Below are 19,984 nucleotides of genomic sequence, written 5' to 3'. Positions count from 1 at the left end.
CCACCCACCCTGTCCGGCATGTTCCGCCTGACCTCGGCACCCACTGAACGAGTGGAAGTGAGTGATCAGGTATGAAAAAGGAATGGGGTTGTTACCACAGGGAGGGGAGTGCCAAAGCTGGAGTGGTAACTTGGGCAGCTTTGCACTCAGTTCTCATTCCTTCCCTCAGGCAGTGGTGTTAGATTCAACAGCCGAGAAGGGTCAGCCGAGAAGGGTCGGCTGAGAGAAACGAGAGGTGGTCCCAGCAAAGGGTTGTCAACTTTCTCACTCCCAAATAAGGGACAAATTCCTAAATTTTGACCGACTCGGCCGTGGCTGGGTGAATGATGAGTTGTCCCGGATGCTAGACTGCATACAAAGCCCAGCCGGCGGGCCAGCTGAGGAGTTTTGTTCTGGCGCCCGGGCCAAAACTCCTCAGCTGGCCCAACGACTGGACTTTGTGTTCTGCTGGACGTTAAGTCCGGCGCCCCATCCAACTCGTGAACCAATGATCGGCCATGAGCAGGAGGGGTGGTGGTGTCGGTGGTATGCGAAGGTCCGAAGCTGGCGGGGCTGCCGACCGATGAGGCCACGGGCGAGGTGCTGCTGCTGCTGCTGCAATCCATGGGCTGCACTACGTCGGGACGGGTGAGGCGGGGGCTGGACGCGGCACTCCGACCCAACAGTCCCCTTGACCCGAGTAGTAGCAGTCAAATACGGGACAAAGGCGGTCCAGTATGGGACAAACCAATTCATCCCAATATACGGGATGTCCCGGCTAATACGGGACAGTTGGCAACCCTAGCCCAGCACATTACTCCATTTGTCACACACTATTAAAACCACAAGCCACACGACAATGTAAAGGAGGTGCAGTTACGAATCGAAGATGTTGGTTCACCACAGAATTAACTAGCAATCGCATTGTAACGGACCTCAGGATTTGTCTTTGAACTGTTATCAAGATGGCCTTTACTGGACAATAGATGTTGGAAAACCCGGCGATGGTCACATCCCTGTTGAAGTAATCGTGAAGTCCCATCGCTCCCTGATAAAGTGACATCTTTATGGATGTCTTCAAGCAATGGCAGACGCACACATTTTTCTTTATTCCACTGTCCCTCCTCAAGCCTTTTATACCTGTGCGCTTATTCCCTTGCTTCTCTGGCCTGCGTCATCCCTTTCCTCCTCTTAATTCCCCCATTACATGTTTTGTTCCACACCACTTTATCCTCTGTCTTCCACCATCTCCCTTTGCATCCCACTCCATCTTGTACTTCTCTCATTTGCCCTCCTCCGCCCGCTCCCCAAAATGCCTCGCACCTCAGTGTCCCACACCTAATTGGCCATTAATCCGTATTGACAAAAACACAAAAGTGCTGAAGTAACTCCGCGGGTCAGGCAGCATCTCCGGGGGACGTGGAATCGGCGACGCTGCAGGTCGGGACCCTTCTTCAGACTGATCACCATCAGGGGAGTTGGAAGCTGAAAAAGGGGTTGGGGTGGGATAAAACATGGCGAGTGCTAGGTGGACACACGTGAAGGATGTTTTGCTTGGCAGATGGGTGGACAGAGGCGGGAAATGAGGAGGAGGCAAAAGTGTGTTGTATAAAGAGAGATGGGTGAAAGGTAAAGCCAGAGGGTGGGGTACAGGTGGAAGGGGGGTGGGGCGGGTAGTTTAATGGGGAAGGTGCATTATAGTGGGAGAAATGGGTGTGTATCAGGTTTGAACATAGAGGTGATGTGGGGGGGGTTGTTACTTGAAACTGTAGAATTCAATGTTGCTCCATCCTGACGGCTTTGCTTGTGTCCTCCAAGGCTCCCTTCCCCAAATCTCTGTTTCTGCATCTTTTTTCTCCTCACATTAAACCTATTCATTTTTTCTAGGTTTCTTGCGTATTCCAACAGGAATCTTGGTGTTAACTGGTGTTTGACACCAGTCTTGCGTAGAGCCTTTGGCTGTAATGCTGTGTTCTAGATGCTTGATGTTATTGTCAGTGCGTACCACTGCTGCTCCTGGCTTCCCTCGCCACCCCTCTCCTTTTGTTTATCCCTCCTCGCACTTCTTCCCCCCCCCCCCCACCCCCCCCATTTCCTACTGTTCCTTCCTACTCCCCTACTTCTTCCTTTCTCCCTCTCCCCAACTCAAGTAGCTTTGACACCATGAAAGCATGCCGCCATGTATTACTACTCCCTCTCTCTCTCGCTCTCTGCAGGAAATCCTACGAGTTTGAGGACGCGGACGGTCTTAAGCTCCTCCTGACTCCCGCGGGGCGTGTGAAAAAACACGAACAAGGTGGCAAGGGTACCGAGAAGACACTTCCCCACACTCTATCCGAAGAGAACATCTACGAGGATATTATAAGTAAGGAGTCTAATTTGACTGGAGGTCAGTGGATTATTTCCACTCACTGCTCCTTTATGTATGAACCCCTTCATATAATTCCTTATTTATTTTATTAAAAGATCAGTGGGAATGGTAATTCCAGAGGTCAAAGGGGGAATAAATGGCTCCCTCACTTAAATCATAGCTGTACAACATAATAATAATAATAATAATAATAATAATGGATGGGATTTATATAGCGCCTTTCTAATACTCAAGGCGCTTTACATCGCATTATTCATTCACTCCTCAGTCACACTCGGTGGTGGTAAGCTACTTCTGTAGCCACAGCTGCCCTGGGGCAGACTGACGGAAGCGTGGCTGCCAATCTGCGCCTACGGCCCCTCCGACCACCACCAATCACTCACACACATTCACACACAGGCAAAGGTGGGTGAAGTGTCTTGCCCAAGGACACAACGACAGTATGCACTCCAAGCGGGATTCGAACCGGCTACCTTCCGGTTGCCAGCCGAACACTTAGCCCATTGTGCCATCTGTCGTCCCCATAGAAATGGGCTGTTCGGCCGATTGGGTCCATGCTGATCTTTTTCTTATCTGTACTGTTCCCTTTTTGCTTGGCACCTCCTGTCTCTCTCACTCTCCCTCGTCCCCTCACCCCTCCAGCACTGGTAGCCTTGGGGCTCCTACTTTATCGTTCTCCATCATCTATCTCCCAACTCCACCCTTCAGCCCCTGTCCCACTTAGGAGACCTAAACAGCAACCTCTGGTGACCTTGCCCGCCACCCAAGGTTTCCATGAGGTCACCAGAGGTTTTGGGTCACTCTCCCTAATGGTCGAAAGTGGTTTCCGCGTGGTCGAGGCTTCATCTAGGTCGCTGCTATTTTTTCATCATGATTAAAACCGGCCTCGACCAAAAATAGGTTGCCGTTTTTAAAATCGATAATTTTTTTAGTCGCAGGTCTAGTCGAAGCCGGTTTTCTTCATAGTCGAGGAAGGTTTTCAACATATGCGTGGGAGGTGGTAGGAGGTTGCAGGTCATCTCGACCTTGATTTTTTTTTTGGGTGGTGGGCAAGGTCACCAGAGGTTGCTGTTTAGGTCTCCTAAGTGGGACAGGGGCTGGACCCCTTCTTCCACATGGCTTTTTTGCCCGTCGCCCATCACCTCTCCTCGGTCCAGTGCCGACCCCTGCCTCATGCTGTCCCCCTTCGCCTCTGCAGCCGCTGTTTTGCCTCTCACTCCTCTCAGACCTGACGTTTTTTAAAGTGTTTTTTTTAGTTTTAGAGATACAGCGCGGAAACAAGCCCTTCAGCCCACCGCCCGCACCGACCAGCGATCACCGCACATTAACGCTATCGTACAAACACTGGGGACAACTTGTTTGCATTTATACCAAGCCAATTAACCTACAAAACTCTGCGTCTTTGGAGTGTGTGAGCAAACCGAAGATGTCGGAGACAAACTCTGTGCAGACAAGCAGCCGTGGTCGGGTTGGAAGCCGGATCTCTGGTGCTGTGAGGCAGCAACTCTACCGCTGCGCCGCCGCATCAGTGAAGCACCAAAGACATCGACAATACCCTCTCCCCACCCCCACGGATGTTGCCCGACTCACTGAGATCTTCCAGCAACTTCCTATTGGGTCAGACTCCAGCATTTGCAGTCTCTTGAAAAACAAGTTCTCCCCAAAGATAGGATTTGTTTCAGATTTATTTCCACCCCCAAGCATGAAGGAAAGAAATATAAACCTAGAGCAGGGTATTAGTCCCTTCATGCCTGCAGCATTATTCAGTAAATCAAGACTGATCCCTTTCCTCAATGCCCCTCAACTGCGCTGACCTCACAATCTTTGATTTCCTTGCAATTCTAAAATGTCTCTCTCTCTATATCCGAGTCTCCAGAGCCCTCTCCGCTATAATCCCAGCCATTTGGTTTCATCTCAATGAAGGCATTTCTGCTCCCTGCTCTCCATGAATGTTGACCCTTAGTTTGAGACTGACCTCTTGATATTGGATACCGGGGCTAAACTATCGAGCCCTGCCAGCATTTGATACACTTCAATAAAACCTGATCTCTACAGGATGTGGCACTAGATTGTTTAATCTGGCCTCATGGGTCAAACGACACTCCATTCCCAAGCACCCTGTATTACATTTCTCGTTGTGGCCTACAGCTTGTAAATCGCTCTTTGGCCCCTTAAGTCCACAGTGAGCATTCGACACCTGTTTGCACTAATTTTATTTTTTTTCTCTCTCCCCACATTCCCATCGACTCCCCCTATATTCCATCATCCATGTACACACTAGGGTCATTTACACTGTACCACCCCTCTCATCACAGGGAATAATTGCGCACAGCTCCGAAGGACACACTAGAGGCCAATTATCCTACAAACAAGCATCCTACCACAACCAGAGAGCAACGCTGAACTACTTACTATCTACCTCTGATGCCCCTTGGACTGTTCTTGATTGGATTTTGCTGGCTTTACCTTGCACTAGACATCATTCCCTTATCATGTATCTATGCACTGTAAATAGATCGATTCTAATCACATATTGTCTTTCTGCTGACTGGTTGGCACGCAACAAGAAGCTTTTCACTGTACCTCGGTACGAGTGACAATAAACTAAACTAAAATGAAACTTGGGATGTGGGGAAACCGGAGGTTACCAACGTGGTCACAGGAAGAACATGCAAACTCCACACAGGTAGCACCCGAGTTCAGGATCGAACCTGCGTCTCTGGCGCCCTGAGGCAACAGCTGGGCAGGGTGAGACGAGTGAAGCGCACGTCCTCTATGCTCAAGCACAATGGGACTGCAAGGGGAATTAGGCAAATGGCCAGCATGGGATTCATCCACTCATTGTACAGAGCGGCCTCCACACAAACTCCTTCCGCCTGGTTGGAAGAGCTCCAGCAGTCCTCTGGAGCGCCGCTACAATACTTTATATCCCCCGTCACAAATTGCCTGACAAATTCCTGGAATGTGCAAGAGATTGTCAGTAAGTGTTTTGCTGGAACGGTAGCAGGCTGCTGTGGGAAGCCCGGGATCTCCGCTTCCCGATGCCTTTCATCCTCCCATTTACGTTCAGCCTCGCAGCTGTCGGGCGGGACTCTACATTATGGAGCCCCACAGTTAGAGCAGTTCTTTACTCCAGCAGAGTACTGGAGCTCCAGTGTCAACACGACTTGTGTGTTAGTCAACAGCCCCCACCTGGAGCAGGAAAATGGGCACCCAAGACCAACTTTGCAGGCTGCACAGCGAGTTGTTGCATTTCAGCGCCAGAGACACGGGTTCGACCCTGACCACGGGTGCTGCCTGTACGGAGTTTGTACGTTCCCCCTGTGACTGCGTGTGTTTTCTCAGGATGCTCCGGTTTCCTCCCACACTCCAAAGACAAGCAGGTTTGTAGCAGTCTAAATAAGAGTCTCGACCCGAAACGTCACCCATTCCTTCTCTCCAGAGATGCTGCCTGTCCCGCTGAGTTGCTCCAGCATTATGGTTCTATCTTGGGTTTGTAGGTTAATTGGCTTTAAATTGTCCCTAGTGTGTGGAGTAATACTAGTGCATGGCTGATTGTTTGGCAGTGTGGACTCGATGGGCTGAAGGGCTTGTTTCCATGCTGTATCTCTACACTAAACTAAAACTTGTACCATGATTGGTGAGAGGAGGTGGTGGTATCTGAGGTACGATCAGCTGGAACCTTTTGGTCCATAGAAGGAAGCTGCTTTATTTTTAAAAAAAACCTCTTTGTTCAATAAATTACATTTACATTTAATTACACTTTAATTACACTTCTGCTAACTTCTATTTCAAAATTCAGACATGTTTATTTGTCATATTTACTGTAATGAACTGGAAGAGTGAAATTCTTACGAGCTGCAACTTTACAAACGGATTAGATGCAACACAAAAAAATAAATATGCATTAAATTACATAGAAGAAAAATTAAGGAGTGTGTACGTTCTCCCTGTAACCCCGTGGGTTTTCTCGGAGTGCTCCGGTTTCCTCCCACGCTCCAAAGATGTGCAGGTTTGTAGATTAATTGGCTTTGTTTAAAACTTGTAAATTGTCCCTCGTGTACAAGGTGATCGTTGGACAGCACGGACTCTGTGGGCTGAAGGGCCTTTTTCTGCGCTGTATCTCTGAAGTGTAAAGTTAAGGAAGGAGATAAATGTTTGAAAGACTGGAGGCTGAGGGCTTTTGGGATCTGGCACAGGATAGCAGCCGAGGCCTGGAGTGGGTGAGCCATGATAGTATTGAATAGAAAAGCCGAGTGGCCCTTTCCTGCTTCTATTTCCAAATGTCCTTGTATTCAGAGGTGAGGCATCCTGATTGATATGTTCCTCCTCCACTTTGTCTTCAGGTCCTTCTAAGGAAAATCCATATGAAGACGTCAAATTCACCCCGTCACTCCTGTCCAGGGGAAGGCGAGTTTGGGGATCGCCCACAAGTCGACCCAGGCGGCCCCCAGAGGTATGGATCTCAAACCGTTTAGATGAGGAAAAACGCTTTCACCCAGAGGGTTGTGAAGCCGTGGAATTCTCTGCCACAGAAGACAGTGGAGGCCAATTCACTGGATGAATTCAAGAGAGAGTTGGATGTAGCTCTTGGGGCTAATGGAATCAAGGGATATTGGGGAGAAAGCAGGAATGGGGTACTGATTGTGGATGATCAGCCATGATCATATTGAATGGTGGTGCTGGCTCGAAGGGCCGAATGGCCCACTCCTGCACCTGTTTTTTTTCTGTTTCTAAACGGTGTGTCCTTTACACTTCCCAGGTCTTGGAATCTTGAACCTTGTCCCACCCTGGTCACTCCTCCTCCCTGTTCCAGTCGGGCTGAAGGTACAAAATCCAGAAAGTGGCAGTACCAGACTCGGGAACAGCTTCCTCCCCCCCCCCCCCCCCCCCCCCCCTCCCTTCCTCTGTTATCATTCTTCTGAACAGTCCACACATAAGTTAGGCCACTTTCTGATTCACCTCCATCTCATTGCAGACATTGGACTCTGTTTATGGAACTGTTGCGCTATAATGTTGAGAAGTATATTCTGCACTCTGTATCTTCCCCTTTACTCAACTTACTGTAGTTGAGCTTGACTTGATTGTCATTTACGTGTAGTATTATCTGATCTGTTTGGAGAGCATGCGAAACAAAGCTATTTACTGTACCTCGGTGCACGTGATGACCTACACCTGCCAGAGGAGGGTATTAACGCAACTACTATCACAACATTTAAAAGATAAATGTATAGGAAAGGTTTATAGAGCTATGGGCTAAACACAGGCAGGTGGGACAAGTGTAGATGGGGCATCTTGGTCAGCATGGGCAAGTTGGGCTGAAGGGTTGTATGAATCTATGATTCCACAATCTGTGGGTTATATCAGGGAATATTTAACTCAAAAGTTAGCAGAAAGCTGGACATCCTTAAGTTATTCATTCAAAATTCCAAAATTAAGATTGCTGGTTTTTTTTGCAAAGTACAGAGGTGTTAATGGAACAGAGTTTATGTGTGTGTGTGTGTACGTATGTATATGTGTGTATAAATATATGTGTACACATACATGTATGCATATATAAACACACAGATATACACGTGTGTATATACACACACTATATATTAAGATTTGGATCAATTACTATCTAATTGAATATTTGGAAGGGCCACCACATAATTACCATTGACTGCATTGAACAAACTGAGCCGCACCAGCCCCAGATTAGTACTGCAAAAGTAATTGAGTGCCTACAGTCAAGATTGAAGTGAGTGGGAGGAAGCCTCTATAATTCACGGCATGGTTTTCTAGCGGTAATCAAAGTCTACCACTCCCCTGAAGTTGGGAACCAACCAATTCATCAGAAAGATGACTGTAAAGGTTACTGTTTGTAGTGATTCGGATCCAGAGGCAGTAGCGGTGAGTGGGTTGTCCAGGGCTTTGCTTCGTTGTACGAGCCTCTATACCAGGGCTGGGGAACCTGCGGCCTTCTAGGCCATTAAGTGCGGCCTTTTGAATGAATCCAAATTTTGTAGAACAAATCCTTTTATTTTTATTAATATGTTTTTGTTTGTCATTATGTTTATTTTAATCTTAAAATGAACGTATTTAAAATACTAAAGAGTAAAAGAAGATTCAACAAAATAATCCTCCCCAGACTGACGGCCACAATTAAAACATTAGTAAGTCATGAAGGCTATTTTAACAAAATAATGTACATTTTGAAGTATATCTAATTGAAGTTTCTTGGATGTGGCCTTATTAGATTACAGCTAACTTAATGCGGTCTTCCAACATGAAAAGGTTCCCCACCCCTGCTCTATACCAAACGACTAATCATTAGGCTGATTTTTTTTGCGTACTTGGTCCATTACAATGTTTGAAGGCCATCGCACGGTGTGTAAAAAAAATTCCAAGGTAACTTTATAAATGGCCAGCAAAGACATGGAAAGCCGAAGGGCCTGCTTCTGTTCTGTCTGGCTTTGACCTGCGCGGACTGTTGTGTAAGCAGTGCAGTTTTCTAGAGTGCTATAAGTTGACTCGCTGAATGCGAGTTGGAACCTACTCCTGTGTTCTTGAATCACGAGAGGAATAGATAGGGAAAAATGCACAAGGTCTTTTGCCCAGAGCAGGGGAATTGGGAAGCAGAGGACCTAGGTTCAAGGTGAGAGGGGGAGAAAGCTGGAAAGGGTACAGAGAAAAATTACGAGGATGTTGTCAGGACTCGAGGGCCTGAGCTCTAGGGAGAGGTTGAGCAGTCTATCACTCTATTTCTAGGAGTGCAAAAGGTTACTACATTTCGTTGTCTCTGTACTGTACACTGCACAATGACAATAAAGTTTGAATCTGAATCTGAATCTGAGGGGTGATCTTATAGAGGTGGAAAAAATCATGAGAGGAATAGATTGGGTAGATGCACAGAGTCTCTTGCCCAGAGCTGGGGATTCGATAACAAGAGAACACAGGTTTAAGGTGAGGGGGCATGGGGGTGTGGGGGGAGAATATTTAATAGGAACCCGAGGGGTAATTTTTTCACATAAAGGGTGGTGGGTGTATGGAATGAGCTGCCGGTGGCGGTAGATGAGGCAGGTGCTATTGCAATGTTTAAGAAACATTTAGACAGGTACATGGATAGAAACATAGAAATTAGGTGCAGGAGTAGGCCATTCGGCCCTTCGAGCCTGCACCGCCATTCAATATGATCATGGCTGATCATCCAACTCAGTATCCCGTACCTTCCTTCTCTCCATACCCCCTGATCCCCTTAGCCACAAGGGCCACATCTAACTCCCTCATAATTATATCCAATGAACTGGCCTCAACTACCTTCTGTGGCAGTGAATTCCAGAGATTCTGTGTGAAAAATGTTTGGTTTAAATGGGATAGGTTTGGAGGGATATGGGCTATAAGCAGGCAGGTGGGATGAGTGATAATGGGCCATGCTGGTCGGTATGGGCAAGTTGGGCCGAAGGGCCTGTTTCTACACTGTATAACTCTGTAACTCTACTGGCAGATATTGTGCAGAAAAGACAGGGGCTATTATCCAACTCTTAATGGCCAAGAGCTGGTGATTTAACCCCTCCCCCCCCCCAATCTAATGCATGTATGTTTGTTCCACTTTTGTCAGCTTCCACCAAAACCCCCCATTCTGCTGGGACAAGCTCAGGAAAGTAAAACTCTGAAAGTGGCAGACCAGAGGAAGGTTGGTAAAGACGGCACAGTCCCTTTGCTCCGCTCCACTCCGTTGTCCATATCGGGCAACCCTGAAGACTCTGTCGCTGGAGACATACTGGTGAAGAAAAGAAAGAAGATCCCCCTGGTGAGTTAAGATGATGTCGTTTGTACAACAACACCAGTGATCCACTGAGCAACTTGCGGGCGGCACAGTGCCGTGGCTGGTGGAGCTGCTGCCTCACAGCGCCAGAGACCCGTCTACCATCCTGACCTCGGGTGCTGTCTGTGTGGAGCTTGTACGTTCACCCTGTGACCACGTGAGTTTCCTCCGGGTGCTCCGGTTTCCTCCCACATCCCAAAGACGTGAGGGTTTGTAGGTTAAGTGCTGGAAGGAACTGCAGATGCTGGTTTTAAACCAAAGACACAAAAAGATGGAGTAACGGTGGGTTAGGCAGCATCTCTGGAGAAAAGGAATAGGCTGTGTCTGAAGAAGGGTCTCAACCCGAAACATCACCTATTCCTTTTCTCCAGAGATGCTGTCTGACCCGCTGATGTTACTCCGGCTTTTTGTGTCTATATCTTGGGTTTGGCCTCTGAAATTGCCCCCAGTGTGAAGGGAGTGGATGAGAATGTAGGATAACATGTTCTGCTGTAATCTGGTGATAGATGGTCTGTGTGGACTTGGAGGGCCGAAGGGCCTGTTTCCACGCTGTATCTCTAAACTAAATGAAATGCCTCTTCTCCCCTTATATGAAGCCCGTTTGTCTCCTTTTCACTTCTAACATTTGTTACTTACTCCACCCATCTATCAATCAAATTGCCTTCACCTGTATCCACCTATCACTTGCCAGGGGATAAAAACCCACCAAGTGCTGGAGTAACTCAGCAAGAGTAATAAAAAATGCAAAGAGGGAATTTTGGAGGACATTTTGTAACTTAGTGGGAAGGGAGACAAAAGTAGGTCAAGTTTGGGGAATGATAAGGAGAATGAAAGGAATTAAAAGAGAATACAAATATCCAATCCTAACTGACGGTGAAATTACAGCAGTGAAAGACGAAGAGAAAGCAGAGATGTTGGCAAAATCTTTTGCTAAAATTCACAGTTCAGACAATGTTAGTGAAGAAGGAAGAAAAGGAAAAGAAAATACCATAGCAGAGAATAGACAGTTAATACGACATGAGGAAGACACTAACGATGTTCTAAACAAACCATTCACAAAGACAGAATTCAACCGAGCTCTTAGAAAAACCAAGATGTCAGCACCAGGTAAAGATCAGATTTGTTACACCATGTTAAACCATCTCAGTGAAACATCCAAGGATTTTTTGTTAGAATTTTATAATAAAGTGTGGGAGGGTGGGAAATTACCGCAAAGGTGGAAGGAGGCAGTAGTAATCCCAATAGGAAAGCCAGGTAAAGATCTGACAAACCCAGGGAATTATAGGCCTATTGCATTAACATCCAACATATGTAAAGTAATGGAAAAAATGGTAAATGAAAGGTTAACATATTATGTAGAAAATAAAGGATATTTATCCAATTACCAGAGTGGTTTTAGGAAGGGGAGAAACACCATGGATCCAGCTATATGTTTAGAACATGAAATTAGGAGAGCACAAATTAATAGAGAAAGTGTAGTAGCTGTATTTTTTGATATTGAGAAAGCATATGATATGATGTGGGGAGAAGGGTTATTAGTGAAACTAGGTAAATTGGGGATTAAAGGTCGTATATTTAAATGGATTAAGGATTTTTTATTTGGGAGGTCAATACAAGTACGAGTTGGAAATCAATACTCAGGAACATTAGATATTGTAAATGGAACACCTCAAGGGAGCATAATAAGTCCTTTACTATTTTTAGTAATGATAAATGATGTGTATGATGAAATTGTAAATGAAATGGGAGTTTCACTGTTTGCGGATGATGGGGCAATCTGGAAAAGGGGGAGAAATGTGAAGTTTATTGTGCAGAAACTACAGAGGGCTATAATAAAGGTACAAGAGTGGTCTTATAAATGGGGATTCAAATTTTCTGTGGAAAAGACAAAGATAATGTTTTTTACTAGGAAGGAAATTGGTAGTGAGGTTAAACTAAAATTATATAACCAGGAATTGGAGAGAGTAAAATACTATAAATTTTTAGGTTTATGGTTTGATGAGAGGATTACATGGATAGTTCATATTCAGAAAGTAGTGGACAAATGTAAGAAGATACTTAATGTAATGAGATGTTTAGTTGGATGTGATTGGGGGGCAGGTAGAAAAGCTTTGAAGGCTATATACAATGGGTTAATTAGATCTGTGTTAGATTATGGTTGTGTGGTGTATGGGTCCGCATCAAGTACTTCTCTTAAGAAAATAGACAACATTCAATATCAGGCATTGAGAATATGTACAGGTGCAATAAAAACAACTCCAACAGCAGCATTACAGGTTGAAATGGGGGAGATGCCTCTAGAGATGAGAAGGATACAGCTTTCATTAAATTACTGGATTAACCTACAGGGCCAGAGTCAAGAACACCCAGCACAAGTTACTATCAAACCATGCTGGGAAAAGGAGAGAAGGGAAACAAAAAGTTTTGGATGGACAGTGACCCAGAGAGCAGTACAAATCGGCATAGCACAATTAAATGTGGTTCCAACAGTTCCATTGCCTTCAATTCCACCTTGGATACTTCCAGATGCAACAGTAGACTTTACAACATTAGAACAGGAAAACAAGGAAAAACAACATAGGTATAATTCAGTCATCATACAGGAATACATTGACAGATATTACAGTTTTGTCCAAATTTATACAGATGCATCAAAAGATTCAGTAGATAAAGTAGGAGTAGCATTTATTGTACCAGAATTTCACATCAAAGTAGGGAAGAGGATCAATAATGAGGTCTCAGTAAACACAGGTGAAATGATTGCAATATTGTTAGCGGTACAGTGGGTCGAGGATACTAGGCCTTTAAGGACAGTTATTTGTTCAGATTCAAGTTTAGCAATAAAGAGTTTACAGCACAGCCATTCAGACAGTAGACCAGACATTTTGATTGAAATACAGCAAACACTATTCAGAATTCAAATGATGGGGCTTACAGTCATATTTTTATGGGTACCAGCACACATTGGCATTAGAGGAAACGAAATGGCAGATAAGGTAGCAAAAGAGGTAGCAAAAAGAAGTAAAATTGATTTAAGTATTAACATAGGTAAAACTGAAATCAAAGACATTATTAAGCAAAGACTGAAGGAAAGATGGCAAAAGCAATGGGATGAAGAGCGGAAAGGACGGTGGTTCTACAGAGTCCAGAGGAAAGTGGGAGAAATGAGATGTGCAGGAAAAAACAGAAAAGAGGAGACAGTAATCTCAAGAATTAGATTTGGACACACTGGTCTGAACAGTACACTTTTTATAATAGGCAAGCATAATACAGGTAGATGTGAATACTGTGGGCAAGAAGAGACAATAGAGCATGTCATTGTACATTGTGAGAGGTATGAGGAGGAGAGAGAACGGATGAGTGAGCAGTTCAGAAAAGAAAGAATACAATTTGATTTGGTAGATATTTTGCAAGGAAGTTCATATAAGTGCAATCAAATCCTGTTGCATTTTCTTAGGGTAACCAATTTGTTCGGAAGGATATAGGTTATTAGTATATGTAATGGTGTTGTTTGATCCACACTCCATGCCAGTTGGTGGCGGTAATGCACCAAAAAAGTTGTTTGCCAACCGCCAAAAAACACCACATAGAAGAAGAAGAAGAGTAACTCAGCAGTGAAGCAGTATCTCTGGAAGATGTTGATGGGTGACTTTTTGAGTCGGGATTCTTCATCACACTTGGGACCTGAAGGGTTCAGACTTGAAACGTCATCTACCTATGTTTTCCAGAGGTGCTGATCCACTGAGTCCAAGCCGACCATCGATTACCCGTTCATGCTAATTCAATGTTATCCTACTTTTGCAGGTGTAGTTTCACAGTAATGCATTAGGTTAGAAGTTGCCTGCGTAACTATGAAGTGTGTCGGCTTGTAGCAACAAGGAACTGCAGATGCAGATTACACAAAAGAACACAGTGCTGGAGTAACTCAGCGGGTCAAGCAGCATCTCTGGAGAACATGGATAGGTGATGTTTTGGGTCAGGACCCTGTTTCAGATCTGAAGAAGGGTCCCAACCTGAAAAGTTACTTATCCATGTTCTCCAGAGATGCTGCCTGACCCGCTGCCTGACCAGCACCTGTTTCAGCTTGCGTTTTACCCCACTATAATCAGTCTTTACTGGTAAGGTTCTAGGTTCTAGGAGCAGAATTAGGTCATTCAGCCCATCAAGTCTACTCCGCCATTCAATCATGGCTGATTTATCGCTCCCTCCTAACCCCATTCTACTGCCTTGTCCCCACAACCTCTGACACCTAATAGGCACCTTGCGTTTTATGCAGTGGTTATGTGCTTGAAAATCAGCGCGTAATTAAAAAAAAATTTTTTGTTTAGTTTAGAGATGCAGCGTGGAAACGGGCCTTTCGGTCCACTGAGTCCACGCCGACCAGCGTTCCCCGCATATTAAAACTCTTTGAACACTAGGGACCAAGCCAATTAACGAACAAACCTGCACGTCTTTGGAGTGTGGGAGGAAACTGTTGATCCTGGGGAAACCCCACACTGGTCACAGGGAGAACATACAAACCGTAGACAGCACCCATAGTCAGGATCGAACCCGGGTTTCTGGCGCTGTAAGGCAGCAGCTCTACCACTGTGCCACCCATTCTATAAGAAGCAGTCCCCAGTATTTTGAGCTCGGGCTTATACCTAACTTATAAACTGTAGAAAGCATCTTCAGTATTTGCTTAGCGGTGTATCATCATATGTTACTAGTACCCCTGTGTTAACAGACTCTGGCAGGTAGGCCGCACAGCGTTGCCATGGTGATTAACTGCAGCCATTTTGTTCCAGCTGGTTTTGAAGATCCAGGCAGCGTACGACACTAAAAGAGGAAAGAAAAAAGTGAAGGCGTTTACATCATCAGGACCAGAGTCCACGCCACAGAAAGGTACAAATTTACATCCGTATGTTTACATTCAAAGCTTCCAATTAAATGTATGTTGTAGAATGCAGAGATATGAGCAATGTTATACATTAGAATTTTTGGAAAGTCTGTACAAACAATGTCTTAATGACATTCTGGTTCTGGCACAACTGAGTTTAGATGATAGTCAGTTTTACAGTAGATATTTTTAATTCCCCTTTTACTCTTCGGAGTATGTTCCACTCACTGTGGCGACCACTGGCGTTACTACTTATTCAGCAGGATATAGGTTATTACGAGGCAGACAATGACAGATTGTCACTTCAGATAACTCCTCTCTGAGAGTGGTGTGTTGGCAGGAAACTGTCTGAAAGGCTCAGGCTGAGAAAGTTGGTGATTGCAACAATACGGACTCACAGGGCTCTCAGCGATGTCCTTGACATCCCAAGAGTGCATGTTAGTTTAATCAAATCAAATCAAATCAACCTTTATTGTCATCTTGCAAAGCAACAATTGTACAGTGCAAAATGAGAAGACGTTTCCCACCCCCCCTTTACTCCCTTCTGCCCCACCTGGATTCCCACTTAAAGACCCACTTATATCTCCCTCCAACCGCTCCCCTCCCCACAACCTTCCTCCCTCTAGCTTCACAATCCACAACTGGTCAAACCTGTTTCACACCTACTGCTCTTATCGTTGGCCTTTATTCCAACCTGTCAAAATCTGGCCTCGCCTATGTCCACCTATTGCCTGCCATGCTTTGTCTTGCCTCTAGCCTCTTCCAATTAAAAACAAAAATCTCTTTCTCCTCCCCCACCCCCTCCTTACAATCAGTCTGAAAAAGGGTCTCAACCCGAAATGTCTCCACTCTGTTCTCCTGAGATGCTGGCTGACCTGCTGAGTTACTCCAGCGTTTTGTGTCCTTTTGTGCATTAACCAGGATCCGCAGTTCTCTGTTTCTACAAATAATCCAAAAGAATGGTTAAAACAGTGAGTGGAAATTATACTGTGGCTCGACTTGTGGTATGCACTGCCAAAGGTCAAACCGACCCACTGTGCAGTTTGTGGGTGCTTTGATGGGGAGTTGGAGAGCTTGTGTGTGCTTTGATAGGGAGCCTAGTTAAAGAGGTGATGTGACCAAAAACATCACAGCAGCACGGTGGCGCAGCGGTAGAGTTGCTGCCTCACAGCACCAAAGACCTGGGTTCGATCCTGACTGCGGGTGCTGTCTGTATGGTGTTTGCACGTTCTCCCTGTGACCGTGTGGGTTTTCTCCGGGAGCTCCGGCTTCCCCCCCACACTACAGACGTGCAGGTTTGTAGGTTAACTAACTTCGGTAAAATTATTAATTGTCTCTAGTGTGTAGGATAGTGCTAGTGTACAGGGTGATCGCTGGTCAGCATGGATTCATTGGGCCGAAGGGTCTTTATCCGTGCTGTGCCTCTAAAGCTGAAGTAAAGGCTGCAGGTTTTATTCAGGAGACGGCTTTTTCACTGTTCAACTACTCCTCTGAACTATTCTTGCTGGGAAAGCTGAGGTTGCCCTTTGCATGTCTGATGAACGCTTCCTGACAGGTCAGTTTAGTGTGTCTACTGGGGTATTCCTGAGCCATTGCATGGTGTGGTTCTTAATCATGTACAGTAAAGGCCCACAATCTGCTGTCAGTAGTAAGCATGAAGATAGACACAAAATAACCCGGGAACAACTTGCGTGGTCACGGAGGAGAACGTACAGACAGCACCCGTAGTCAGGATCGAACCCGGGCCGTGGCCTGCAGGGGAGAAGTCGCTGTGTCAGCCCCTGCTCATACCCCAGGGACCAGAGACCAGGTGTAAGCCAGACCACGGTCCCTTCTGCCGGAGAGGAGAAGGAACCATGTAGGATGGTGGGAGAAGGAACTGTGGTCTGGCCGACCGTGCCCTCGAGGTCACCTCTAGGTGGCGCCCCAGGGCAACAAAGGTGGACGGGTGAGGAGAGGGACGTCGATTCATAGATCGATCCACACGGCCAAGGAAGCCAACCTTGTCTGAGGCATCTCAGCAGCATGGGGTTTGCCTGGAGTGGGAACCACTCATAAGAACTAGAGGTCAGACTGGACTTTGAAAATGGTGCCAAGACCTGCCTTCTTTGGCATGTGGGCTCAGAGGACTATTTCTGTACACTATGCTAATCGGAGATTGTTCTTGGGTATAGCAATACTTTACTGAACTGTATGTAAGAAAAGCATTTCACTGTGTGTTTGCACATATGACAGTAATGCACCCTTGTCAAACATGATGCCAAGTTAAACAAATGCCCCATAGCTGCATGTGATCCACCCCCCCCCCCCCCCCCCCCCCCCCCATTCCCTGCAGTTCCATGTGCCATTTTAATATATCAAATCCATCTGTATTCTTGTATCTTTCAGATGAGAATAGTGAGACGGAGAGTGATACGGAGGAGCAGCAGAAAGGTAATGGAGTGTCTCATGGATGTGCGCGTTTTGATAGAACGTTGACAATGGTCTTCACTGTGAGACAGTCTGTTGGGACCTACGATTATGGGGTAGCTCAGCGGCAGAGTTGCTGCCTTACAGCGCTAGAGGCACGAGTTTGATCCTGACTACGGGTGCTGTCTGTATGGAGTTTGTACGCTCTCCCTGTGACCGCGTGGGTTTTCTCCGGGTGCTCTGGTTTCCTCCCACATTCCAAAGACGTACGGGTGTGTAGGTTAATTGGCTTGGTATAAATGTAAATTGTCCCTAGGGTGTAGGATAGTGTCAGTGTACGGGGTGATTGCAGGACGGGACGGACTAGGTGGGCTGAAGAGCCTGTTTCTGCGCTGTGTCAAAAGATGACCTGTTCTGCAGCAGGTTAATGTGGGAACTGCAGACCCTGCAAAATGGGGCAGGAGTTGCTTTCGTGAGTGGGCTGGCTGGCAGTCACCTTTGTAAGCGTTGTGAGCATCCAAAGAGCATACGTTCTTGAGACCCTTCTGAATGCTCCTTCCTCAGTCTGAGTGGCTGTGGTCCAGAGATTCACTGGAGGCACCGGGAATGTTGAGAGCATCCCTTCCATTGACTCCATCTACACTTCACGCTGCCTCGGCAAGTCCAGCAGCATCATCAAGGACAGGTCTCGCCCGGTCACTCCCTCGTCTCCCCTCTCCCATTAGGCAAGAGGTATAGAAGTGTGAAAATGGACGCCTCAAGATTCAGGGTCAGTTTCTTCCCAGCTGTTATCCGCCAACTGAACCATCCTGTCACCAACTAGACAGCGGTCCTGTCCTTCCATCTCCCTCATGGCAGACCCTCGACTATCTTTAATCGGACTTTATCGTGCACTAAACGTTATTCACTTTATCCTTTATCGGTACACTGTGGATGGCTTGATTGTAACCATGCAGTCTTTTCGCAACAAAAAGCTTTTCACTGAACCTCGGTACACATGACAATAATAAACTAGACTAAACATCCTTCAGTCTTTTCCTTTTTCTGACAGGTGGTCCTTTCCTGTGACAAAGCTTAGAATGGAGCATCTGTTTTGGGAGTCTGGGGTCATCAGTGCCAACAGTGTGGTCAGTCCAATGTAACTAACGGTGTGTAGCAAGGTTATGAATGCTGGTATTTTGGCCACAAGGACACAGGCATCCCTTGGGTTTAATGAGGCAAGCTGCTGAGGACACAAGACTGTGGTGCCATTATGAAGTTGCTGTACAACATCACATACAGGTCCACCAATGATTTTCCAGCAACTTGTGGTCCAGCACATCCTTTAAACTGGGTAAAATTACGAGAGGGCACTTGGAATCCTCCCCCCCCCCCATAATTGTGGGGCCTAGGTCGGGTGAGGTGACCGATCTTCACCTCATCGGGACTTCCGTGGCCGATCGGCCAAACTAAAATTTACTCCCTGTGGCCAGTGTTCTGGAACTCCAGCCCAGCCAGAGCCGGCAGATCCGTTCCCATAGCCGACTTCCGCGGCCGATTGGCGGGATTTAATTTGCCGTCTGTGGTCAGGGCTCTGGAATTCCGGGGGCCCGACCGGAGCCGGCAGATCCGTTCCCACCTCGATGGCCAACTATGCGGACAGGTTTCACGGGCCCCCCCCCCCCCCCAATGCCGTGATATTAAGGGTCTGGGATCAAGGGTGCTGAATAGGAACGAGCTGTCAGAGGAGGTAGTTGAGACGGGCACTATTGGAACGTTTAAGAAGCATATAGACAGGTACATGGATAGGAAGAGTTTAGAAGGATATGGGCCAAAGGTGTGAGTGGTGTAGGTGGGGCACGTTGGTCGGTGTGGGTAAGCTGGGCCGAAGGGCCTGTTTCCATGCTGTATCACTCTATCTAACAACTTTAAACAATCTCATGAACACAATCATGTTGGGATCATGTTTAAATTTTGTTGTACCATGTGCAATGACAATAAAGAGATTCATTCATTCATTCTTGCATTGGTAACCAAATTGCATAGCCCGTATGCTAGAACTGCCTGTTTATGGCATGTATTCCATCCGCCGTTCTTGTCACGCACGTGTATCCCTCCTGCTGACCCTGTTGCTCCATACGGGCACTTCACCATCCCGGGAGTTCACCAGCACTGTGTCTTCTGATAATAATTCTGTCCCAATTTGCTTCTTGGCTACAATTTCTTCCGTCAGAGGTGACGAATCAGTGGAATTCATTGCCACAGACAGCTGTGGAGGCCACACTTACTGGATATTTTTTCGGGGGGGTTTAACAGATTCTTGATTGCTGGGGGCTTCGGAGATTACGGGGCGAAGGCAGGAGAATGGGGTTGAGAGGGAAAGATAGATCAGCCATGATTGAATGGCGGCGTAGACTTGATGGGCCGAATGGCCTGATTCGGCTCCTGGAACTAATGAACTCCCTGGGGCTTGCCCGGAAGTAGGTTTCTCCTGTTTTATATTGCTGCAGTGTTTGTTTGTGTGATGTTAATGTTTTAAATGACTTCAATGCTTGCA

At 46.4% G+C, this 19,984-nt stretch overlaps 1 protein-coding gene and 1 long non-coding RNA gene across 3 annotated transcripts in view; one reads left to right on the top strand and one right to left on the bottom strand.

The window, feature by feature from the left end:
* Positions 1-19,984, top strand: part of dennd2c (DENN domain containing 2C) — a 109,525-nt gene that overhangs the window by 55,958 nt on the left and 33,583 nt on the right. For both annotated transcript variants that reach the window (XM_033042764.1, XM_033042765.1), the window contains exons 4-8: positions 2,196-2,344; positions 6,697-6,806; positions 9,954-10,145; positions 14,948-15,044; positions 17,428-17,472. In XM_033042764.1, coding sequence (XP_032898655.1) covers positions 2,196-2,344; positions 6,697-6,806; positions 9,954-10,145; positions 14,948-15,044; positions 17,428-17,472 — 593 coding nt within the window. The remainder of the gene's footprint in view (positions 1-2,195; positions 2,345-6,696; positions 6,807-9,953; positions 10,146-14,947; positions 15,045-17,427; positions 17,473-19,984) is intronic.
* LOC116986940 lies at positions 584-18,776 on the bottom strand. The gene is made up of 3 exons (XR_004415599.1): positions 18,728-18,776; positions 7,497-7,501; positions 584-594 (listed from the first exon to the last, which is right to left on the bottom strand). It is a non-coding gene; the product is annotated as an uncharacterized LOC116986940 (long non-coding RNA).

Source organism: Amblyraja radiata, chromosome 24 (genome assembly GCF_010909765.2).
Source record: "Amblyraja radiata isolate CabotCenter1 chromosome 24, sAmbRad1.1.pri, whole genome shotgun sequence".
Lineage (NCBI taxonomy): Eukaryota > Metazoa > Chordata > Chondrichthyes > Rajiformes > Rajidae > Amblyraja > Amblyraja radiata.
This window is presented reverse-complemented; position numbering and strand designations above follow the sequence as displayed.